Genomic DNA, 25,379 nt, shown 5'->3' with positions numbered 1-25,379 from the left:
AATAACCATTGTCTGCTGAGAACAAGTAACGGCATCCCAGAAGCCACTCAGAAGACAGATGGCAGCAGCGGCGTGCCGGTTTGGTGGTATGTTTCAAAGAGCTCTCAAATACGAAAGCCACAATCATATTATCTGGAAAATTAATATGGCAGGTCAGAACATAAGGTAGAGTTTGTAAAACCGAATTTCAGTGCATGAGCTGCTCCTGTGTTTGCATGCCAAGCTCCACCAAGCACCAGGGATAGCTGCTTTTCCCCAGGCCTGACAGGCTTTGCAGCAGGGAGAGCACGCGCTGCTCATCGTGGGCAGAACGGATGCAGGCGTGCTCAAGGACAAGCCTCTCCCCACAGTAAGCGTGTTTATGATTGCTGAGGAATCCAGAGACTCAGGTAATTCAACTCTTTGCCAGGTCCCCAGGGTACCTTGTCACAGAGCACTAGTTTTTAGCAAGACCTTCCCACTGGACCCGTGCTGTATCTGCTGGGCGCCGCACTCTGCTCAAGACCTTTACAGCACAGTGCAGCACCTTCCTGGAGGGCAGGAGCAACGTGAGGTGTCCCCAAGGACAGAAAGACCTGGTGGCATGCCGGGGAGCGCAGGAGGGACCGAGCAGAACAGATGCGTGGACCACAGCCGTGCTTATGCTGGTTTGGGAGGAGCTATGGCCCCGAGGAGCTGCAGCCACATCTCCTCCCAGCTCTGCTTGCGGCAGTTCAGCACCTGCAGCTCCCCCTTCCCACATCTTCATGCACTGGTGTACTGCACCAGGCAAAAACCTGTTAAACCAACACCCCCCTGGGTGCTCCCATTTGTTAGCACCAAGCCCAGCCATGGCCCCACGCTGCAGAGCGGCGCAGCCAACCTCTTGCAGTGATATATGTGCACACCTATAGGTTTGCATCCTTTCCAGGTGACATTTGCTGAGCCCACACAACTTGCAAAGCTGGGTTCCGTGCAACGACAAGCTCTTTTGCTCTTTGGGGACAGGGCTTCAAATAGCTGCTTGCTTGCGGCAATTAAACGGGAAGAGCGCTGCCGCCGACTCCAAGAGCAGGCTGTGCTGTGACTGATGCAAACGCCGTCTGTAGCGCTCTGATAAGGACAGCGGGTGATTCACAATAATCCAGACTTTGCTAAACATATGAGCCCAAGCCTTTGTGCTTCTCCTTCCTTGTAACAGGAATACGGTGTGTCACGCTCAGCAGAGGGGCGCGGGGCACCAAAACTCCCTTCCCGCAGGACCGATGCGTGCGCCTGTCCCCTTCCAGCCTCCCCTGGCAGCAAGGAACCGGCCAGCCCAGCCCCAGGACTGCAGGCAGGAGGACGAGAAGGCAGCTGGAGGGAGCAGAAGGTCAGCACTGGGCCTGCTTCCCATCCTGGGGGAGTTCCAACAGACATTTCGTGCCCAAATTAAGCCCACCGGTGCTGGGTGCTGCCTCGCCTTCGCGCTCCGGCACCCAGCCACGCACCTGGAACTGGCCCTGGGGTGCCTGGGAAGATGCTCGGGGGTGTCACAGGCAGAAACGAGCTCCCGGAGCCAGCAGAGCACTGCCTTCCCCCAGCACCCACCCCCGGCTGTCGTAGCGCCGTGCTGCATCCCTGCCTTAACTCGTTTCGACACACATTTAATCCCACAGACCTGCTGCGTGGTCTATTCCGATTCCATTAAGACCACATTTCCCTCTCTACATCTTCCTACTGAGCCATTGCAACAACTTCGCTTTGATTTCCCTCAGAGAAAAAAAAGCCAAGCCAACAGCACAGCATATTTACAAGGCGAACCAAATCCAGAGCTGAAAAAAATCCCACCCTTCGGCTGTCCTCGATCAAAAGGTTTGCAGTCTAGATAAGACTGCGTTTCAATCAGAGCTCAATTAACCAGTTTTCATAGTCCAATTAGCACCACACCCCTCCAGTAAGCACTGCCCAGGGGCAAAGCCTCACGTTATGTCTCCGAGACTGGAGGCAAGAGCCACGAGCAAGGCTCCGTGAGCTTAAATTCCAGCTGCGAGGAACACCTCGGCAGGCGCGACCTGCTGTTGTGATGCTTGCAGACACCTTGCTGCTTGCACAGGGCTATTTTCGGAAATTCCTGATGCTTTCACGCTACCTAAATCCACTTTTAGCCTGTAAGCACCAAAATGCAGCCGTGCCCCAGCAAGAGGCAGGAGGGTGGTTAGGAAGAAGCAAGCTCGGAAAACCAAGCTGGGTTTCTGGTGTGAGGAGCCCACACGGCTCTATAAATAACGACGGCCATTGGCTAAAATTCAGGTCAAAAGAGATGCTGCTGGGCAGCACCTGACACCCTCAGTGCTGGTGGAAGCCCCGGCAGCAGGAGTTAGGTGGGCTGCAGCTCCTCCTGCGACTGGTCTCATTCCGCACTGGGACATCCTGGGAGAACAGGAAGAAAAATAAAAACAAAAAAACACACAGCAAAGCTTGAAAACCTGGGGGAGCTGCTGGCGCTGCCCCTAGCAGCATCCTCTCTGCTGTGCAGAATGCAGCTGCCCATCATCCAGTTGGGTTTCTCCTTACAAAGCCCAGTGAAGGAGGAAAGCACGTCCCCAGGCAGCTTTCCTTTCCTTTTAACACCAAAGGGGTACGCTGGGACCTGCTGTCGGCTCGTCGGAAGCGGTACCATGAGCAACGCCAGCCCCATTAGTCACCGGCCACCGGTTGGCCAAGCTGCTCATGACATTTTCTTCGAGTGGATTTTTCATTATTGGAACCATCTATGCAGAGAGGAGCGAGAGGCAGAACACGGGAAGGAACAGCCACGATTACTCATGAGCTTTTTTTTGTTGGCTCCGGCTTGGACGGCAATCCATCGAGCAGACACCGCGCACGCCGCTGCAGACAGCCCGCAGAAGCCCCTGCTCAGCCTGCAGCAGTGGCTGCAGAGGCAAACAAGTCATTTATATTTAGAAAGCCTCAGCAAGTGCAAGTCTGCTGCTCTCCAGCTTCAGACCAGCTGCTCTATTCAGTGCTAGCTGCCCCAATAAAAAAAGGGAGAACATAAATAAATAAAAAAAAAAGTGCAGCTAGGAGGTGACGGCAGCACCTCACTGCGACGCTGCAGACACAGGATGGAGTGGGGACTGGCATGCTCGGCACACAGATAAGGGGATTAAGAGGTGAAGGTCATCAGCAAGGAAGGGAATACGTGCACACAACCTGTTGGTCCAGGGAGAGAGATTCAGGAGTCCTATCAATATTTTCACACCAAAAAAAAAAAAAAAAAAGCATTATTCCCTGCAATCACATTCAGAGCTGGCCGAAGCGGTGCGAAAGCAAACAGCCTACTCAGGATCAAGCTAGCGTGTCTCTCCTTCTACCCAACCTGACCCAGTGGAAAATTTCTCCTGGATCTGCAAAGCAACAGCAACGACAGATTGATTTTTCTGGCTTTTCCTTCTTCATGATGTAGCTACTTCAGAAGCCATCCCAAAACGCGGGACTTGACCCAGCACCGTGTGCCTTGCCAGCTGCAGGGCACGATGCCACCACGCCCGCACACTGGAGGCTGCACCGTTTGGGCACGACGGCACCTTCACCTGCCAAAAAAACACCAAGTGCAGCAATCGGCTTTAGGAAGAGCAGCACACGAGCACCCTCACGATTCCTGTGGCTTTCAGCCTTCATTTTCTTTCTTTGTGAAGCGATTAGCTGAACCAACACAGCTGCTGCCTCCTCCCAGCACAGACAGCTCGGGAGCCACCGAGAGCTTCTCCTCCGCTGCTGGAAGCCAGCCGCCGTGCTCCTCGTCCTCCTGACCAGAGCTGGGGTTTGACAAAGGAAGAAATCCGGTGAAGGCCGTACACGTATAAACATGCTCCTTTCGCTCAGGGGGAAAAAAAAATAATCAAAATCTACTGAGTGCATTTGAATACTTCTGAAACCGCGTCTGATGAACACGATTTTAAATTGAAAAAAAGCACAACAGAAACATAAGGAAGAATGCAAAGATTCCCTACGACCCTAAAACAGTCCCAAGCCAACCTATTAGATGTGAGCATCATTTCAACACAAATTAAAGCACGTATTGTAATGCTGTGCCACTGCTCTTGATTAAAATCAAAACCTTTTTTTTTTTTAAAAAAAAAAAAAAAACAACAAACAACTATCATTTAAGATGGGGAGGAAATGAATTAAAAGCAACCTAAAAAATAAAATTAAGACAATACTGAAGAAATTCATTTCCCAAATTAGCAATGTGTTATGACACTTCAAACCCCACAAGGAGCAGATAGGATGCCTGCCTCCTCATTATACCAAACAGAGCAAATCCAATCAGATGAACATGCTGCAGGATCAGGCAGAAGCCACAAGAACAGCATTACAAAGCATAAGATGGAGAAAAAAGCTTTTCTAAACCTATTGTACTAGCTTGAAACCGAGCTATTCGCTCACACAGGAGATGGCAGCAGTACCAGGGCGGTCCTGCAGAACAGCCTGACAAAAAAAAAAATAAATCCTCAAAGCCAGAGGAAAATTAGGAAAAGTTTCAACGAGAAATTAAAAAATCCTAGCAGAGCATTAGGACCGCAAGACTGCACTATTTCATACATGGGAGTACGAGTAAGCTGATAAATTTTACCACATTATTTCGTTACTTCTTCACATTTCACGTCTAGTCTTTATCGATGCTCTAGTAGCTCCCTGCTTCAAATTTCCCCAGGCTTAAAATAACCACCTAGCGAAGAGCACTGACCTTCAGAAAAATTAGTGAATGAATGGGAAAACTCGCACACCAGCATGCGACAGAATTGAGAACTACGACAGCATTTATTTTGAGCAAGAATCTGATTATCTGCATGTGAGACTCCAAGCGACAGAGAAGGGACAGGAACGTCTGTTTCCCCAGCCCCACGAGACAAGATGAGCTGATGCTCAAAGAAATTCAAAGACAACAAACAAGAAACCAAACAGGGGATATTTTTGCTCAGCAAGCAGTCAGCTCGAGACACGCCGCTGCAAGATGCCAAGAGGCCAGCTGCTCAGTAACGATATAAACGCATGACTTGCCTTTAAAATAAAATGATCATCAAGCCATATGAAAAAAATGATGAAATAAAAGTGTTTTTAAAAAAACGTGCATCCTTTGGAGCATAAAGTATCACCTAATTGCAGGGTTCAGGTGTTTTGCTAGGGGTACAGTGAGCCCTTGTCTGAGACATCTGCTTTAGAAGTGACAGGATGGAGCCTGACAGACTGCAGCTCCCACACACTAACCCTGCTGTTACTCCTTTACATGTGGGCATACATGTATTTTATATATATTAAGAGACACGCCAAGCTTATACAAACACCTTATTTCAAGACCTTGTGGCTCCCACGAGGGTTTCAGAAACCGCTACCCGTGGCTGCATCACGCCAAGCAAGCGGCGGAGCTCTCATCTCACCATACTTGTGGTTTCTGGCAGGCCACAGATTGTGCAGAAGAGGATGTACTGCGTAAAACAGTTTTTGTTTCCTTGGTTTTGGTTTTCTTAGAAAATTTGACATTTCTGATGATTTAGTCCTGCTTATGAGCCTTGAAAGCAGAAAGAGAAGTTAGAAAGATGTATCTACCCCAGCCAGAGTAGAGATGTGAACTATTCCTGTGAAAATGTATTTACTTGTAAGCAAACACAACTGGAAAATATAACCACAGGAAATCACATCATTAGAAATGATCACATCACCGTGCACCAACCTTGCTGCACCTGCTGGGCTTAAGGGATCAGACTGGATACAGGAAAAAGTTTTGTACCGAGGACAGGCAAGCAGTGCAGCAGGCTCAGTCGCCGTCCTTGGAAGTGTTTGAGACCCAACTGGATAAAACCCTGAGCTACCTCACTCGATCTCTGCTTTGAGCAGAAGTCGGATGAGATGACCTCTGGAGGTGAGGGTGAGGGATGCTCAGGAGCTGCTGCAATGACCCACCTTGGGGAGGGCTCCTGGCTCCCCAGTACCACCGAGCTCCTGGTGCCCACCTCGAGCTGCATGGTAGAGGGTACACGTGGCACTGACCCCAAAAACTCAGACAACAGCAGTGGTTTTAGCAGAGGTATGGATTTCAGAGCTGCTCCAGGCAAATGGCTACACCTGTCCATGTCCCATCCCTGTGCCAAAACACCCTGGCTTGCATCTGGCTCGCTCTGTTCTCTGTGGCTTTTCCCCAAATCCCTGCATTACGGAAGGGATCTTCAAAAGTTGCCTGGACATGGTCCTGGGCAACCTGCTCTGGGTATCCCTGCTTGATGGGGACAGGGGGTAGGACCAGATGGACCCAGAGGTCCCCGCCAGCCTCAGCCATTCTGCAACTGCAATAACTTGACTCCTATCACCAAGGGATACAGCAACCGTGTAAACCTGCAAGCTGCCTCCCTTTCGCCCTTTTCAATGCCACCAGATTGCTGCAGGCACCTTTCTGTGTCATTGTATGATAGCAGCAGAAGTAATAATGGAAATAAGGAAAGCAAGTCACCCCAGGCAGCAGCTGCTGTCCCCCCAGCAGCCAGTCCCTTGAAGAGGATGACAAAGCAAACACCTCCGCTGGACAACCCTTGGGTTGTGCTAATTGTGGTGAAGCTCTTGGGGCACCCGCAATGGGAATCCTGCAACCTCTATGGAGTCTTCTGCTAGGATCTGAGACCTTATCGCGATCTCCATGGAGATAAATGCATCTTTACAACAGTAAAAAACAACACTCAGCTGATAAACATTGGCCACTGAGGACGAGGAATCCAGAACCAACCCACTCACCCCAAAACCACCATCCCCCGTGGTGGCTGTGACATTCAGCGCCCCAGGACTGCCAACTGCTGCTCTCTTCACCTCCTACTGTTGAGCCCCACAAGGTCAGGGCAACTTCAAGCGTATGGCCTCCTCTCAGCCACACACCTCAGGTCCCACCAAGAAGCCCCAGCCAGAGACTGAACCTCAGCACTAGGCTAGCCCTTCCCTTTAACTGCCTTAACTCCCCCACGCCTCGTTACAGCTCACGTTACTGCAATTATCCACTGACTGGCCAGCAGAGAATTGCCCAACAGCAATGCCTCTAACGCTTTGCAGCTGCCAAAAGCAAAGGTGCAATTTCTTGGAGGAAGGAAACCATGACTGCCATGCTCCCTCACAGCCCACAAAGCTTCAACCACGCGCTTAAAAAACCTGGACAGCAGGGTTGGGGTGACAGAGGCGTTACCTCGGTGAGGTGCGGGTTGGGGTTGAAGCCGCACTGGTTGCAGACCTTGCTGTGACACTGGGTGCAGGCATTGTAGTTGGGTTGGCTGGGGGCAGAGGTGAGCTCCGTCGTCTTGCAGATGGGGCAGAGGGTGCTGCTGGGCAGGGGCGCGATCTGGGGCAGCGAGTAGGGCGAGGTGGGGGTGCTGCCCCGCTCGGGCGACGCGGAGGGCGACCGCCCCGCTCTCTGGCCCCGTGCATCCACCTGGAGCATCCTCCGCTGTCCCTCCGCCTGCCCGCGGCCGCGCATCTCCCGGGGGCTTTCCGAGCCCGGTGCCAGCGAGGGGAACGCAGACCGCTGTCCCGCCGCCTGGTCCAGCTGCTCCGGTCTCCTCGGCGTGCTGAAATGCCAGCAAAACACACATCTGTGAGGCAAGGTTCAGTGATTTCTGTGATCCCAGCCAACATACTCATCACCTTCCCCCAAGCACCCTCTCCTTCCCCAAAGTCCCGGCTCAGCTGATGGAGGCAGAGCAAAACCTTTTTGCAAACAAGGTAAATTGCTCAGGTCGGCAGAAGGATGCGCGTTATCTTACAAAACAGACCATGATTTAAACTTTCCCTTACGCAACCGAGCGGTGATGCAATTGAATTACTCTGCGTACTCGGAGCTGAACACTGGGCAGAAAGTTGCACAGAAGATGCCCGTGGGCAGCCTGGCAGCTCGGTGCCCAGCCAGCCACGGGCTCCCTGCAAGCACCCCCAGCAGGAACTGGTAACCCCCAGGTCTGCAGACCCCAGGGTGGCCGAAGCATGCTAAGCCACCCCCTCACAACCCATGCTTTGGAGCCTTTTAAGACCGAAAAGAGACTTATCTATGGAAGAACACCACCCGCGGAAGGCTGAGCCCTGAGAAAAGCAGCAGCGGGACGCTCAGGGAGCTGTGTCTGTAGCAACCCCTCCCTTACACCTCCCTTCCCCAGAAGACATGGGAGTTTTAACTGCTAGGAGCAGCGCTCCTGGTACTCCCAAGGACAGCACTTAAAGAGCTTAATGGCTCTGCGCTGGCGCCCAGCCTCCCCCCCTGTCGGGCAGCCCAGGTGCCGGATTTAACCCGTGCCAGGGCACGGCCCTGTGCCCTGCACACCCCAACCCGTGCCTTCCTGCGCTGCTCGGAGCCCAGAGTGCTTTGCTTTCAAGAATGCTTCTGCGATGGGAGTTTATGTAATTATTCTGCTGCCTAAAAGCCCTGGAATCTGGTGTGCATGTTTACCGATAACACCCACAAATATTTCTCAAGAAGGCCGAAGCCTTGGTGCCCTTCCTACCTGTCATCTGCAGCTGTTAAGGAAAAATATTACCCAGAATCTCAAATGCAATAAATTTACGATTCATCCACGTGGGGTCTGACCTTATGAGGGTTTAAAAAGGGAACTTAAATGCATAAAACTAATGAAATTCAAAGTCCATGTTGCCACAGTAATAGGAACCCAGATGAAAATAAATATTAAAACAGCACTTTGGGAATTTGCAGGCTGAAATCCCATTCTTGCAAGGAGGAACCACGCAATAAAGCAAGGCAATAAGGGAGGAACTGAGCTGCTCCAGACTGAAGAGTAAAGAGTGGCGCTTGCATGCCGTGCTGGATTTCGGCTGGGTCAGCTCCTGATCCAGGAAGGCGAGTGGAAACGGTGCAGTTACGCGGTTATCACCCCATTTTGCAGCTGGCACTAGCAGCACTCACGGCCTGCCTAATTTAGCTTGAGTGCCTTTCTCATCAAAACAGAAAGTGCCGTCCTGGCTCCCCTCCTCCGTCCAGGTGCAAGGAGGTGCGGGCAGCAGCACCAGCACCATGACCCCCCCGGTAATGTACAATCACCCCAGGCAGGTGGGGCCCCCTGTGCTGCAGTCTGGGCTCTCACCTGTGCCAGCCAACGTGCCCATGATGTTTTAGGGCCAAAAGGGAGTTGCCTGCTCTGTCAGATACGGCTCCTAAATGCGGGGTCAGAAATTAACTGTAAGCCTGGGAATATTAACCTGGAACCAGCACAGCCGGTGTTTATAGGGTCTGAACCAAAGGGGAGGCCTTCAAGACCACCAAGTGCCACCACCAGCCTGACCCACCGAGTCCCGTCACCAAAGCACGGCCCTTATTCACTCGCAGAACGGCATGCACCTGAGAAGCTACCTGGCCACATCCATGCTGCCTTGCTCAAACCCTTCTACGCTGCCACCACCTCCACGGGTCCAGCCCGAGGCAGGGCACCTCTCCTGGGCAGATGCCTGCTCCCACCGAGTGCCCCGGGAAGACAGGCAGCATGTTTGTGCCGAGTCAGACGCACTCGTCGCTGCTCTCGCTAGGGTGCTGCGGTGGCTGCACGCTCTGTACCCACCTGGACCCACCCCTGTTGTCACATGAAGCCATGGCTCGGTCGCTTTGCTCCACGCAGCCTTCCTTATCGCTGATAAAAGCATCAACTAGCATCAGGCTGCTAACCGGTTCCAAAGGAAGCCCCCTCCAGTGCTGCTCACAAGAAATTGCATTGAGGTGCCTCAATAAGGCAGGATTTCACCCATTTGATGGGGGCTGTTCGGATTTTGCGCAACCCTAATTGTTTAATCAGAGCACGGGGCAAAGCCAAACGTCTGCAGACTCCAAACATTCATCATCACTTTTACTTTTATCGAGAGTTATAATTTTGTCTAGGAAAAAAATATCAAGTGCCTTTGGCTGGGCTCATTAAGAATTATACCACCGAGGTTTCCATTTATTACACTGCCCACTAATGAGTTATCAATAGGAGGTCAGACGAGCAGTTCTGTTAATTCACCGTGCCAGAGCCCCCCTGCCTGTCGGGGAGGAGGGTGGGCAGGGGCAGCACCATTGGGATCACGAAGAGCACAATGAAAAGCTGGGGGCAGAACGGCTCTCCACAAACCCCATTCAGTGATGTAAGATGTCACAGCGCCCCTGATATATTTATTTTTTTTAATCTGTCTGTTTTTTCCCCTCAGTAAAAATGTCAGCTTTTCATTGAAATAATAGGAATTGGGAAGACTTTAAAAATAAAGCACTATTTACAGCCAAAACAAATGTTAGACTTTCAGTGTGCTGGTTAAAGTTCAATTTCATAAAAAAATGATTTGCCGTAAGCCCAACTTCTGACAGCACGGCAGTTTCTGTGAAGAGATGTCATCAGCTTTAGGAAAAGATGAAAACAACACGATAAAATAGCACTGGATTGCCATCCCTTCCCATTAAATCGGTACAGCCTTCTTGTCTGGGAATTCCTAGCTTTAAGCAGAAGGGAATTGCTCTAATTTAACTCAAGTAGGTTCATTGCAGCCACTAAATTTTTGCAGACGAGACCCAGGCCTGAAACCAGTATCCCAAGGTGTATCAACGGGTCCTTTGTCACACAACTTTGCCACCGCTGCCAGCACCTTTGCTGTAAGACTGTGCGCTAATGACATTACAGAAAATGGACACCCGTGGCTGTTAACTCAGTCTGGCTGCGGCGTCTTACGTGGGAAGCTCGAGAGGGAAGAGCAGCAGCTCTCCCCTAACCTCAGCCCCTACCTGCCACTGCACCCAGGTGCCTCCTGCTCTGCTCACCCCGCACAGACTGGGCAGCAGCTCCCACCTCCACAGCAGCACTCCTGTCCGCTGGGGGCACGGCTCCAAAGCACTGGGTATGTCTGTGGGAGAGATCTCCCAGCTTCAGATCCGCACCGACGATGAGCGAGTGGGGACGAGCAAGTCTCCTGTGCTAGCAGAAAAGAGGGAACCCGAACGACTGTTTCCCTGCAATAAAACCAAGGTGATGAGAAGGAAAACCCAGAGAAGGCATGAGGGGGGAAATGTGCAGATGCTTCCAGCCAAAAGATGGAGGCTTGGTTAACAATCAGGAATTGGAGCTACTCTGCTACGAGCACAGATTTGACCTACTTGGTTTGACTGAAACCTGATGTGAGCACTCACGTGGCTGATTTTAAGAATGGGTGAATAGAACCTACTTAGGAAAGAAGAGGTAGCTGAATAAGAGGGGAATTGCACTCTAGGTGAAATGGCGCCGGTTTTGAGTTGCTTGTGACTTAGAGAAAAATAATTTCTAGTGCCTATGGTTCAGCACAGGAATCACGTAGGATAACACCAAATTTTAGTCGGCATATACTACCTATTACCAGGTCAGACGAGTAAATAGGGCATGCAACCTTTCAATAGGTAAACAGAAGAAGAACTGCCTGACACGGAGGGACTACAGTTTGGGCTTTATGCACCAAAAATCTCACACTAGCACTGCTGAAACATCTGCAGAGCTCAGGAACATTGCTGTTGACAGCTTCACGGCTCTGAAGGCTCTACGTCTGACACGGGGAGTTCTGGACTAGACTCTGCTTGGACAAAAAAAAAAAAAAAGGCAGCTATAGAATTAAAAATCAGCACCATCTGAAATACAGCTGCCCCGGCTCAATTACACTTATGTCCACACCCGATGAAGTCCATGCTGGAACTGTGTATGATGGAGGGTTTAAAACCAGTGAATGCCACAAAACAATTCTGCTCCAGAGAGGTTGGGGAAAAAGACTGCAGAAGAGAAGACATGAAATAGTGACTGGGAACTGTCAGAAGGGATTTTATTAGATGCTAACACAAGCGCTCTTGTGAAAGGTCATGGTGTTTAATGAATTACTTTTGTGAGCAGTGGAAAAACCCAGTTCTCCTGCAGCTTCGTGCTCCAGGGCTGCTCAGTCCCTGTCAGGTAAGATGCAACTTCTGCCAGGCACCCTTCCTGGGACTGAGCACCACTGACGTGCCTCTCCCCATGCTTAAGAACATGCTCTAGCTCCTGCGCAAGGATTCCCTTCACCGGGGCAATCATTTGGGCCCCCCCAAACGCCTACCTTCATAGCCCATACAGGGACACCCCATCCCTGTGTGACCCCAGCCTAATGCACCAGTCCAGAGACCTTCCCCGGGGGAGCTGCGTTTGCTCGGCATCAAGGAGATCCTGCCTGCTCCGTGGCAGCACAAAACCACGTGAGCATCGTCCAGAGAGCAGAAGCTACTCTGGGACACGCTGCTTAATTCGCTCTGCAGCACAACAGAGGCAGCAGAGCTAGCACTGAGCACCAGGAGGACGTGCAGCTGGAGCCCTGGAGGCATTCAAGAGATGCATGGATGTGGCACCAAGGGACGTGGTTTAGTGGTGAGACTCGGTGGGCCAAGCTGGTGGTTGGACTTGGTGATTTTGAAGGCCTTTCCCAACCTAGACAGTTCTGGGATTCTTCCAGTGCAGCCAGCAGGTCAGCTTTCTGCTCGTCCTGCTCCGGGCATGCTGCAGGCCTGGCGGTAAAGCAAGCTGCTGCCTGTGGAGCTTCTCTGTTCATTGCAGGATTTGGAAGGTCTGCAAGAAATGACGATGAGCCCTGCTGCAAACCAAGACGCGGTCCTGTTACCCACACAAGGGAGAATACAGAGAAGGGGTGGCAGAAAGGGGTACGCTGTCCCCAAAAGTCACAGCGAGGTGCCAGCTAACACCCACCCATCCGTCCGATTCCTACCTGCCTACTCAGTGTTTCGCCTCCATACCCCTCCTGGGTCCAACTGATTCCTGCAACCAAGTCATTCGTGCATTATAAAAAACATATCATTTACAAAGGGTGGGGGCAGCCTTGAAAACACTGTGCCCGCCAGAAGTGGCAAGCGTGGTGGGCAGAGCACACATCCAAGCAGCACCTCGTCCCTCCGCCCCCACCTGCTTGCTCGGCTTACATTTCCCAGCTCAGGTCCCACAAGAAAACCCAAGACCTTTGCCCCAGCACAGCTACCAGCACGCATTAACGTACCCTGTCAATGAAGTGCCAGCAAAGCCAGCAGCTGAACCGTGGCACGTAACTAAGGAATTTTTATGGCACATGGTTTACGATAGCTTATCTTGTAAATCTGCAATTACACGATTCCCCCTCTCGAGTCTCTCTGATTTTAACAGCAGCCACGTGAGCTACTGTGGGGTTGTCGGCTGGTCCCGACGGCAAGGCAGCATCCAACTTCAGCACCAAAACTGCCACCAGGGACTTGCAGTGACAGTGACCAGGTCAGACACAGCTTCCGTCTATTCCCAGGAGGGAAAAAACAAATACACAACTACTACGGGATTTAGATTTAGAGACGGTGAGAAAGCTTGTTAAAAAGAAGTTAGAGGCAGCAGCTGAAAGGGCTAGAAAGGAAAGTTTCCGTGGCTAAGAAGGCTACAGGAGCAAAAAACAAACCTTCAAAAAACAAAACCTTTATCTTCGTGAGGAAAAATCCAAAAAAGAACAAATTCTGGCAAACTGCATTTAAAACGCTAATAAAACATAGAGAGAAGCCCTTGAGAAACAACTTGCGAACTGGGCCAAAAAAACAGAGAATGTCTAAAACTTCAGAAATTGGAAATCTGCCAGAGAACCTATAAAGCCAAAAGATGATTGAGTTGCAATAGAAATATTCAGGGAACACAAGAATGAAAGAGAAGATAAATCCAATCTTTGCAATGCTGTTTGCTAAGGAGAAATTTAAGGAGGTTCCTGCATCAGAACTGTTTTATATACAGGGTTAGTCTGAAAAACTGCCTCAAGAAAAGTGTCAGTAGGAGAAATGTTAGGACAAAAATCAATAAAATGAATAATAACAAATCACTGGGGCTCGGCAGAACGCACCTACGAGTTCTTCAGGAAATCAAATACAGAACTGCTGAACTACCAGCGTGCTGCACAACCTATCGCTTAAATCGGTACCAGCATCAGAGAAGTGGGAAGTGCTGAACACGCCATCCATCTTCCAAAAGGGCTCGGCGAGACCTGCGGCAGCACAATCCAGCAGGACGGCTGCTTGCACCAGCCAGGCAGATCAAAACGCAATAAGGGACTGGATCGGGAGGCACGTGGAGGAACAGGCCCAATGGCAATCAACAAGCTCTCATAAATTCACATCTCACAGATCTAGAGGATATTGATGGAGAAGCCAAGGCACAAATGAGATGGACAGCTTGAGAAAGGCCCTTCCGCTTGCAGACAGCTTTTGGCAAAGTCAAAGGATCTTACAAAGACAGAAGGAAAAAAAGGAAGTAAAACATGGTCAAACAAGAGGAAAGAGTCTTGTGGATTAACAGCTGAACAAGACCTAGGAAGCTGAGCACGGAGGTAAATGGTCAGGTTTTGGCAACTGGTGATATTGAGCGGGATAAATGGGGTATGCTCAGAAACGTCCTGGGAAGGAGGCAAACAACGAAGGGACACGTTTGCTGATCTACACAAATTTATTCAGAGTATTCAAAGATGAAACTGAATGCCAAAAGCTTCAGAAGGCTCTTCCTGAATTTGATGTCTCGTAACAGCGTGACAGGTGACATCCAAGGTCAGGAAATGCAGAGCAATGCACACAAGATGAGACAGCCATAACCATGCACAGCAATGGGCTCTGAACGAGGTACTGCCACTCTGGAAAGAGTTCTTAGAGCTGTTTTGGACAGTTCTCAGAAAATGTCAATTTAATGCTCATCAACAAATATAGAATGTTCTCAAAAAAAAAATAAAATACACAATTAAGTTATTTTGGGAAAATCACATTCTGGAAACCAATTCAAACAAAAGAGCAGAGGCAGCCTGCCTGTTCCTTGACTTGCTGCTGGCTTTTCCCCTCCCCTGGAGAGTGGCACAGAAGTCTGTTTTTGCAAGGCTCCCTTTTGAGCTTCAGGCTCGATGCAGTCAAGGACCTGGAGGGCTTTCTGCAGCTGTTGGCCTGCCGTGGGGAAGTGCCCCAACGGAGATAGAGGCTCGCTGCTGCCGGGCACTGAGGGACCTGGCTGGGGGTCTGGCTCCACCAGGACTGCGTTCACGGTCCCTTCCACAGCACCCACAGCTCCCCCTGCTCCTGCGGCCCCCCTGGCAGCAGCGGGTTCGTTTCCTGTCACTCAGAAGCCAGGAAGGCTGCAGGGACCTTTTTTGGATGAGTTCCACCCGTGCTCCAAAATTAAAAGCTGATGCAAAAAATGTATCATTATCCATCTCCATGACAGCTCGAGTCAACTGAGCTGAGCTCGGCATGAGAAACAACATTCATTTCAGGCAGAAAAAATAGGAAGATCCATCAGGAAGAGAAGCACTCCTAAAAAAAGAGGCAGTAATGACTTACCAGAAAGAAACCAATGTAGATTTTGAGAGAAAGGAAAGAAAACCTTATTAAAACAGCCCCGGTGCCTCTGATACAAGAGGAAATGAGGATGGCGTGCTGCGGGGAGGCGGACAGCTCCAGGTAGCTGCAACAAGCCCCAGCCTGAGAGCCTGACTGCTGGCCTCCTCCTCCGTGCCCAGGCAAACAAAGTGCTATACCCAACATTTGTGTGTGCCTCTGTGAAAAATGGCTCCCTGCACCATCCCGCAGCTGTGTCTTTGCACCTTGCAGCATCTCCTCCGTCACGGAATCGCCCCCCTGACTATTCCCCATGCTGTTCAGGTCCTCAGCCAGCCTTGGTTGTCTCAGGGTACCAGGAGAGCTGACGCCTCTCGTGTGGAGGAGCCATCAGGAGAAGAGAGCGTTTGGGCACCAGACTGAGCAGGCAGGGATCGCCCCGTGCCCCCCACGATGTGCTAAAGGGTGCTTGGCAAAGCTGCCGGCAAGCTGCGGGCGCAGGGCTCTTTGCTCATCTCAGGGCAGAGCTGCCTGGAGGTCTCAACTGGAAGCCCAGCCACCAGCAGCAAACCCAGCTCAGAATTAATAAGCGTTTGTGTGTGCAAATGTGGTATTTATAGTAGGAAAGAAAGCAAAACTAAAGGATAATACGCTAGCTATGCCGCTAAGAGACACCATCAACTTCAGTATTTCAAGCCGTTCCGTTTAAACACGCTTCTGAAACCAGAGTCTGAAGTTCCCCTGCCAAAACCTTTACAGGATCAAAGAAAAACATTACGTACCCAGGTTTCGCATGCTCTTTGAGATGCTTTGTCCCCGCATGCACCTCAGACCAGGCCATCTGTCCCCAAAGGGACAGCCTCACCTGCCCATTGCATGCAACCATCCTCACGGCCCTCCTGGACAGCCGTCAGCCTTGCAGGAAGGGAAGCAGGTAAAACTCAAGGCTAAGGAGTTTGCTCACTGAGCGAACTGGATTCAGATGCAGCCGTTTTATTACTACACAAAGCAGCTATTTGACTTTGTTTCCATCTTTTGAAGAAAAAACCCCACATGATAATTTGTTAATTCAGAGTGTTTTGGATTGCATTTTTACTTAATAATACATAAAATTAAGCTGGCAATTATTGACACTGGTTTGATGAAACCGAGTTGTACAGCAAAGAGGAATCAGATCCTAATCTAATAACCGGTGCAGCTAGGAGATGCTTCAAGACAAGAAAGGCAGATAAAACAAAGTACAAGAGGAATACCGAAGGAGTTGCTTCTTTTGAGTTTTCTCCCAGAGTGATGTTTCTGGATACCTTTTTTCTTCCAGGCTAAGGTAAATGGTGGCTTACAACTTAGGAATATGGACCATCTTCCTGGTTCAACAAGAACTGATGTTCTATCATAATTTGGCATAACCAGTCAAAACCAAGTCTAATAAAGGTAACGAGGGGTAAACAGGCTTTGGCTGCTCTGAAAAAGGACCACATGGGAAGTCCAAAGCACAAGGATGCCCAGATGCCACCTGAGCCCCAGGCACGGACCTAGCACTGAGAGGAGAGCAGAACATGAGGTGCACTCGGGGCACCCCGAACATGATGCACATGGAAACAACCTGCCTGTCCCCGCCTGCTCTCCACCTGTGGGATTTCCAAGCAGACACAACTTGCAGAAAGAGGGGAAATGGAGAAGGCTTGGAAAATTCCACTCTTTGGGACTAAACAGCCACCCTACCTAAATAAAACGGGTCAGCCAGGGTAGGTGCTGAGCAGCACAGAATGCTTTACAGCGATGTAAGTAGAATCCAGCACTGCCTCCTCACGCAGACTGGCATCGGGAGTATTTACGGCAGGGCTGCGGAGCCGCCCGGCCCCGACACGACGTGCTCCAGCGCTATCTGCTGCAGACATCTGCCACCTTCGTATCAGCGCGGACGCAGCCTGCAGGTCTGCTCCGAGAGGAGGCGGACATCCATCTCCCCACGCTCTTCAGTGACGCTGCTGGAAGGCAATGAGAAGAGCAGAGCAGGTCGGCAAGGGCAGCAGTCCAAGGAATCATTTCCGAGACCTGCCAGCTCCTCGCCCCGATGACAGTGCAGTTTCCGTGCTGGGAGCGGGTGAAAGGAACCCAAATTCCAGTGGCTTATCATCAGTGGGCAGGAGACAAAGCTGATAGGGAGATAAGTGAAAAATCTACACATTTCAAAGAGAACATGTCCTAGAGGTGGTCCTACCAGGACAAACACGACCGTGATCACACACACCTGGCAGCCCTCGCACTGATCATGTGTATTTTCCTGATACTAGATAGATTGGACTGAAAACCAAGAAAATACAACTTCTTACAAATATCCATCCAAATTCTGATCTGCCAGAGGAGGGAAGAGAGGATTAATGTGATTCTGCTCCTTTCTTTTGTTCTGGAAAAGAGAGTCCAGGAAAAGCTTGCTGGAGCTCAAGCAGCAGCACTGCTTTGGCCGTGCAGGGGCCTGAAGGAGGGCCAGCGCCGCACACCACCGCCTTTCACCCGCATGTTTGGCAGCCATGAAGCTGAAGATTCACAGGGCAGGCACACGAGCAGAGGGGAACGCACACAAGGAAAAAAAGTGCTTGCGAAAACCCTGCCTTCCCTGCTCTGGCCTAGCAGGTCTCCAGGACAGGCCTGAGCAAGCCTGAGGCCACACTTTTTGCCACGGACAGAGCCCAGCCCAGAGCTCCTGTTCTGATGACACTTCTCTCGTAGCCTTGCACACCACTAGCACACGTCACGGCAGCGAGCTCATAGTGCCGTGGAAAGCATCACTGTGCTATGGGTTCTTGAAGCAGTAACTCAAATGATGCCAACGGTGCAACACATGCTGCAGAATTAAAGCTGAAAAAAGGTCCCGCTCCAAGCCAGAGACTCGGGGATTACTGCCAAGCACGAGGGGTATGTTAGGACAGGAGTGCCAGCTCCACACCGCTATTACCTCTTTCCACGGGGACTTCTTGGGCAGGCCACTCGGGGACGAGGCTGTGGGCAGGTGGCAGGGAGGTGGCACGGGGCAGGATGTGTGTGCCAACCTGCTGCCACCCGCAGTGACGCCACGGCAAACTCACAGCAAGCACGTACCTGGTGGCAGAGCTGCTCGGGATGGGCTTCAGCCTACAGAACTAGATAAAATCCAGCCTGCCACGTCAGCACGTGCTCTCATCACATTGCCTGGTAGCACTGCAGACGTACCTGAAAAGGCTTCAAAGCATCGGCACTTATTTAGCCAGTTGACCTTGGAGCGTAGTTTGTAAAGAAAATAAAAAAAGAAAAAAAAAAAGAAAAAAAAAAAGAAAAAAAAAAGAAAAAAAAAAGAAAAAAAAAAGAAAAAAAAAAAGAAAGCCCCCCCCCCAACCAAATAACAATTTGTCTCCCTAAGAAGATTAATAGGTGCATTTAAAGAAATCAGTCTGTAGGCTTAATGAGAAAGAGGCAGCAAAATCCTAAATGTGAGACCTCCTACGGTTTTTCAGTCCAGCTGTACAATCAAATAATAGTTTATGTAACTGGGATTGGAACAAAATAAATTAAAAGTAATTTCATGTTTCATCAAAGGAAAAAGTACAGTTCAGAGTCAACATGGAAAAAGATCTAGCTCAGAACTGCATTTTCTCCAACCCTTTCATAAGCTTTGCATTACCAGCTGATTTGTTTCTTTCAGAAAAGCAAAGCAAATTACCAAGTCCCTTAAGAACTTACTATACATTTTCAAATTTCAACTAGTCCTACTTTGTAACTCATAGCTTCACAGATCAGTAACTGAAATGTTTTCTTTAGGAGATGAAAGAAAAAAATATGCTATGCTTTTCCTGTTTTTCCCATGCTGCAACTTGCGTTGCTTTTTTTTTTTCTGGTCAAAAAAAATGTTAACAGCTACAACATGTCAATCTTTGAAAGTAATTCCCGTACATAATTTCATCCCTTCACAGACATTAAATACAGCAAAATCTCTTCGTACTCCTCATGTCTCGGCTGACGACGGAAAGAAGCAAGCTACAGGCTCTTTCCCATCTGGGGGAGCCTGCTATGGACCCAGGTGTGCTGACAAGAGGGACAGGAACCCTTTGAATTCATTAAACAGCGTAAGAAGACACCTAACATTGACTTGATGCTCACGTACGGCTGCCAAGGAGTAGAGCACCCTGAGGAGGAGAACCCCAAGAGCACGTCAGGGTCACGTACACCGAACACCCCCTAACAAAGCTCAAACTCCATTATAAAGCCAAACTCCCAATTAAATTCCCTCATTCCCCAGGTTACAAGTCTGAGAAGTGCCGTGGTTGTGCCAGCAGACACCACGAGCCAGGAGCCCCCTTCCTGCAGCTCACGTCAGCCCCAGCTCCCCTTGAGCTCCTCGACATTCGCCCCACGGCCAGGGCCTGCAATCCCGTGAGCACCCTCTGCCACGGGCAGGCAGTGCTCCTGCTCCCAGCGGGGTGAAAAGCAAAATGCTGCTAGCAGGGAAGTCAAAACCACGTCCAGAGGCAGCTCTCAGTCGTTGACATCTGGCCTCTTGAAGTCTCTCCGCCCCGGCAGGCCGGCATACATTTCTGTGACTGCACCATCCTGGGCCTGAGCAAAAGGGCACACCAACTTCAGGCCGACCGCCTGCAACACCACGTTTCGTCACGTCTGTGCCCACATCACTTTGGCCCAAGGCATTTTTTTCTGTGGCTTTCAGAGGAACTGACAAACCCTCCTCTGGAAGCTTTTTGGAGCGGCCAACTGCTTTGCCACGTCAGAGCCTGGGGTGCTGGCAGGCCCTGAAGCCAGGCGAGGAACCTCACGGCCCCCACCTGCCCCGAAACACTCAGCCTTTGGCAACACAGACGCGCCTTCGCTTTGAGTCAGACACCATTTGCTGCCTCCTGGCCGCGTGAGAGCTGTGGAGAAAGGAGGAAGCTTGCAGGAGGACGACAGGACACGGCTCTTCTCAGCTTGCGTGCCCAGGCCGCAAAAGCCGCGAAGACTGCGGGGACGGTGGGCAGCAGGTTGCACCTCTCCGGTCTTCAGGGAGGAGAGAAAGAGCTCCTCGTGGAGCAGGGAAACCACTGCGTGACCACGATGCTTGGTGGGAAGGCTCGGTGTCCACGAGACATCCCTTCCTCACCTCCTGCCCCATCTCCAGCAGCTCCGGCCCTGACCCAACGCGGTGCTGGCGGCAGAAGGACCGGGAGCGGTCACCGGCTGCCCCCGTCCCCCCATGGCCCCAGTCCTTACTGGGCAGGGAGGGCTTCTCCTCGTGCCTTGTTCTGGAAGGTACCTTGTGCACTTTACTGCGTTAAACACACGCACATTTTTCTTCTACAGACAATGACCTAGAAATACAACTAAATCATTTTTGACAAAGGAGAACACGCCGAGCTCCTTAATCACATCCTCGTGGAGAATAAGGCCAACGCGAACCCCTCGTCTGCTGTGCAGCGCAGAACTGTAGCTCGGAGCTGAGGGAAGCTGCATATTTTAGGAGGTGAAGCTTTTATTTAAGCCTTGTGCAGTCATATATCCCATCACACCCCTGGGTAAGCTTCCTACACTTAGTTATGTTCATCGTTTACATATGTTTGTTGTCATTTAGCTAGCTTCAACAACTTAACTCTGGGTTTTGCTTTGCCTGCCTTCCTAAAGCCCCTCAGCACCCTGGGCCAGCAGCCAGGCTCTGTGTCACACTGCTGCTCTCCTTCTCAAGCCAAGCTGTGATGCCTTAAAAAAAAAAAAAAGAATGAAAGAAAATACACGGACATGCACAAAAAAGTTTGCATTCAGCAGCAGCTTCCCGTGACACGGTGGGCAACGTTCCTCTGCCTTCTGGGGAGCCCACCACAAGCAGGGAGCCGCTGCCTCCTGCCCCAGCCCAGACAAGATGCTGAATCTACCTTCGATAGCAAGCACGTGCTTGTAAGCTGTAAGAGGCCAAGAACCAGCAAGATACCACATCACCAGGGCAGTTAATTCCCTGTTGCCATTAAATCTCAGCGGGTGGAGCGAGGACCCTCCCAGGAACACGTTGCAGGGACCCCGCTCCTCCTGCAGACCCTGTTTAGCAAAAAAACAGATTCCCATTGCCGTGGAGCCCACTGCAGCACACCAGAAAAGGAAGCATCATTTGCACCCCATCACGTTTGCTTGTGAAGGTGCATCCAACAGGCTCAGGGACGAAGCTGCTGTTGCTGCAGGGTGAGGAGGAAAAGAAGCTGAAAAGAAGCGTGGGGAGGGAGCTGCCCCCAGCTGCTGGACACACCTGCTTGCACCCAGCTGGGGACGACCGACGGCATTCCTGAGATGGGCCAGCCTCGCACCACCAGCACGGGGAGGAAGGAGGGAAATCGGGCCCTGCAAACCCTCCTGCGTTTTCCTTTGTGAGCAGGAGCAACCGCACACACAAGTCCCTCAGGCAGCAAAAGCAAAGAGCACGCAGCCGCTGCCTGCGGAGTAACGCCGAGGTTCACGGCAGCAGCGGGAAACTCGAACCTGTGAAGGGGACTGCGGATCTGTGCACTCCTTTTGGAAATAAAGGCGCTGATAGTTGATGCCGTGCATTTTGACTATGGACGAGCACGCTCACAGGAGAGGTTTCGGAGGCACTCCAGCACCCCGAGCTGTGCCACCTGCACCCAGTGGCCACAGGACTGCTGTCAGAGCCACGAGAGGAGTAAAACCAGGGCTGCTGGAGGGAAGCACAGAACGGGCTGGCTTGGAAGGGACCTTAAAAACCATCCAATTCCCACCCGCTGCTGCGGGCAGCTGCAGCTGACACAGCCTGCCCATCACGGTGAAAAGCAGCCCGGTGGGATCCCTAGCAGGGCAAACATTTTGACTTGGTCAGCCAAGTAAGCCATTCCGCACTCCCTTTTTGTTCCGCTCAGGCGGGTTTTATAGGCTTGAAATATTACACAGCTGGTTTTCCCCTCCTTGTCCGACCCCAGCCCCAGCTCCCCTTAGCCCTCCAAACGTCCCATAACAAATGAAGTTGCGCTCTCTAATTGCGGGAGCGTGGCAAGCTTCTCCAGAGCGCCAGCCTTAAGGTCAGCAAGCAGCCAGAAAAATGCTATTTTAATATAGAGGAAAAGGCAGGCCCAGCTTTAGTACGTGCCAGGGATGCCCCCATCATAGACTCGCTTCGTGGATTTATTTCTAGCACCGTCTTGTTAGAACAGACAGTGGCTGCTTATCTGTGCCAGCCTGTGAAAAGCGTCTGTTTATAAAGAAACGGGGAAACTTGATCTCTCTTATTTTTGTTAAATTGCTGCTATATACGTCCTTACCACCCAGCATTGCTGTGGTACTCGCTGAAGGCAATACCCAGCACGCTCACGGGAGCTGCCATACAGGCAGCACAGAGCACCAGAGCTGCACGACTGTTTTTTTTTCCCAAACTTGAGCTGTTTTCTCCAATTCAGAGCACTTCTCGCAGCCCTATTTCTGATGCTTTTTCCTTTTCCTGGTCCTTGCACCAGGCTCCGCTGGCTGCCAAAGGCCCAGTGCCACTCGCGTGCCGGTGAGCGCAGGACCAGTGCCTGGCTCGTGGCATCCCCTCAGCATCGTGTGGGGCCGTGCTAGCAACCAGCCTCCCCTTTTCTGTTAATATCGCTCCTCTGTTTCCAAGACGTTTGCAGCTTTGCTGCTTTCATATTGGTTTTGGGGTCGGGGGAAAAGAATTCAGCATGGTTTTCCAGCCCCCACAGCCGTTCCTTGGGACCCCCAGCAATCCAGCACCCTGCCCCAAGCTCTTTCTGAGCTCGGGACCATCTCTGCTCAGCCCCACAAACCTCTCCACACGCCCACCAGGCTGTGCCTTCACGCCAGCTCATCCCTTGTGCTTTGGGGTCTCTGCGGAGGAGCAGAGCAGGACGTGGCTGTTGGGATACGGGGCAGTTTCCTGTCTGAACGCACCCACACCCGATTTGTATTCCTTCAGGTAACGGCGCTCCACCTCCTCTAGCAATAGCGGCGAGCGCTGGAGCCGGGTGGGAGGACGCCGCGTTACCTCTGCTCTCCGAAACCTCCGCGCGGTGCACGCGCTGCGCAGCCTGCTGAACGCGACCATGGAGAATCAAAATACAAAACACATAACGGGGTTAAGGCGTCCAGGTTGCCTCCTTCCGTAACGCGAAGCTGGGAAGGATCACGCAGAGGGGTAACGACGCCTTTGGCTTTCCTCGGCTTGCACACGGGCTGGGGTGCTTAGGGTCTGGCACTGTTTTTGGGGACGGGGCTAAGCCAAGCTTTGCTGACCCCCACGCTCCCTGCCGGGGGACGCGCTGCTCCCTGCAGCCTCTCCACACACACAGCCCCCAGCCCTGCAGCAGCCCTTGCCGCCAGCCCCCGTCCCTAATGGCGTTAATTAATTGCAAGAGAGGGCAGCTCCCTGCCAGCAGCTCGCGGCCAGCAAAACCACCCTGGCGTTTCAGGCGGAAGACGACCTCAGCTGGCGCTGCTCGCGTCTCATCGAGAAACCAGCACTAAACCCTACGCGAGGCTCTGCCCAACTCCTGCTTCCAGAAGGCAGTCGCGGCGCCCTGATTCTCGCCCGGTGGCGGGAGCCCGGGGCCCTGCGCCGGCCCCGGGACACGCTGGGGACGGGGGGGCAGCCCCAGGAAACCTCCCGAGGGAGGGAGGGGGGAATCATCCCCCTAAACCCCCCCACGGCACCCTCCCTTCCGCGGCAGCGTTTATCCGAAAGCGTCGCAGGCAGCCTACGGAGGAGTTAGGGCTGGAAGGCAGCGGGAGGCAGAGGGGCTGGTGATCCTCTGGGGACAGGAGGAGGCACAGGCACGGGAGCCGGGCCGGCGTTCCGCTCGGGGGCGGCTTTCCACGCTGGGTCTGCGAGCCGGTGGGCGGCTGCCTGGGAGCGCCCTGCCAGCGGCTCGCCGCGAAGCGCACCTGGGTGCTGCCGTGCGAGCAGCGGCCCCGGCACCGAGCCCGGCACCGAGCCCGGCCGCGATGCCAGCGCCGGTCCCAGCAGCGGTCCCAGCACCGAGCCCGGCCGTGACGGCGGCCGCGACCCCGGCCCCGGCCCCGAGCAACCTCCCGCCCCCGCCCGCCCCCCCCCGCGGGCGGTGCTTCGGGGCCGGCCCCGCTCGGAACGGCGCACCCCGCGCGGCCGCTCCCGGAGCGCTCCCGCCGCCCCCCCGCTGCGTAACGGGGCCGCCCCCCCGGCCCCCGGCGGCGCCCCCGAGCCGCCGCCCCCCGCTCCCCCCCCGGCGCTGACCTGGCGGCGGGCGCGGTGCCGGCGGCGCCTCCCGGGCGCTGTCCGCCGCCGCCCGGTGCTGAAGGCGGCTGGGCGCTGCCGGGGGCGGCGGCGGCGGGCGGCGGCGGGGCCCCGGCGGCGGCGGGGGGCAGGGGCCCGTCGGCGCCGCCGCCCTCCAGGCTGGCCTCGTTGCCCATGGCGGCCGGGCGGGGACCGCTGCTCAGCGCCGCGCCGCCGCCGCCGCCGCCGCCGTCAGCCCCGCGCCGCCATCGCCGCCGGCCCCGCCGCCGCCGCGCATGCGCCGCCCCCGCGGCCGCGCGCGCCCCGCCCGGCGGCGGGCGGGAGAGGGGAGGGGCGGGGAGGGGCGGGGAGGGGCGGGGAGCGGAGGAGCTCCGCCCCCCGCCGGGCCCGCCGGCCAATCGGCGTCCGCCGGAGCCCGCCCGTGAGGTCACGCGCCGGCAGCCAACGAGCGCGCGCTCCGCCGTGAGGTTACGCGCCGGCGACCAATCAGCGCCCGCTGCGCCCCGTGAGGTCACAGGGACGTCACAGGCGGCGGCCCAATCGGCAGCCGCCTCCGCTACCAAGCCGGGCGCTGCCCCAGGGCGTCGCGGCGGGGCAGCCAATGGGCTCTGCCGTCCCGTTTGAGGTCACAGGTTGCCAGCCAATCGGCGCCCCGCTCCCCGTGAGGTCACGGGCTGCCCCAGCGCTCCCGCCTGGCGGCCAATGGCGGCCCCGCTCCCCTGCTCTGCCGGCCAACGAGCATCCTCCTCCCCGTGACATCACGGGCAGCCCTTGCACGTCACTCCCTGCCGACCAATGAGCACCCTGCTGCCC

The 25,379-nt window shown here is 53.2% G+C and overlaps 1 protein-coding gene across 1 annotated transcript in view; it reads right to left on the bottom strand.

Annotated features, from left to right (window-relative positions):
• Positions 1-24,742, bottom strand: part of BSN (bassoon presynaptic cytomatrix protein) — a 72,842-nt gene extending 48,100 nt beyond the window's left edge. The window contains exons 1-2 of the mRNA XM_035558257.1: positions 24,567-24,742; positions 7,187-7,565 (exon numbers count right to left, since the gene is read on the bottom strand). Coding sequence (XP_035414150.1) covers positions 7,187-7,565; positions 24,567-24,742 — 555 coding nt within the window. The remainder of the gene's footprint in view (positions 1-7,186; positions 7,566-24,566) is intronic.
• Positions 24,743-25,379: the final 637 nt, after the last annotated feature.

The sequence above is a fragment of the Cygnus atratus genome, chromosome 10 (genome assembly GCF_013377495.2).
Source record: "Cygnus atratus isolate AKBS03 ecotype Queensland, Australia chromosome 10, CAtr_DNAZoo_HiC_assembly, whole genome shotgun sequence".
NCBI lineage: Eukaryota > Metazoa > Chordata > Aves > Anseriformes > Anatidae > Cygnus > Cygnus atratus.
The sequence above is the reverse complement of the archived record's forward strand: the minus strand, read 5'-3'. Positions and strand labels throughout refer to the sequence as shown.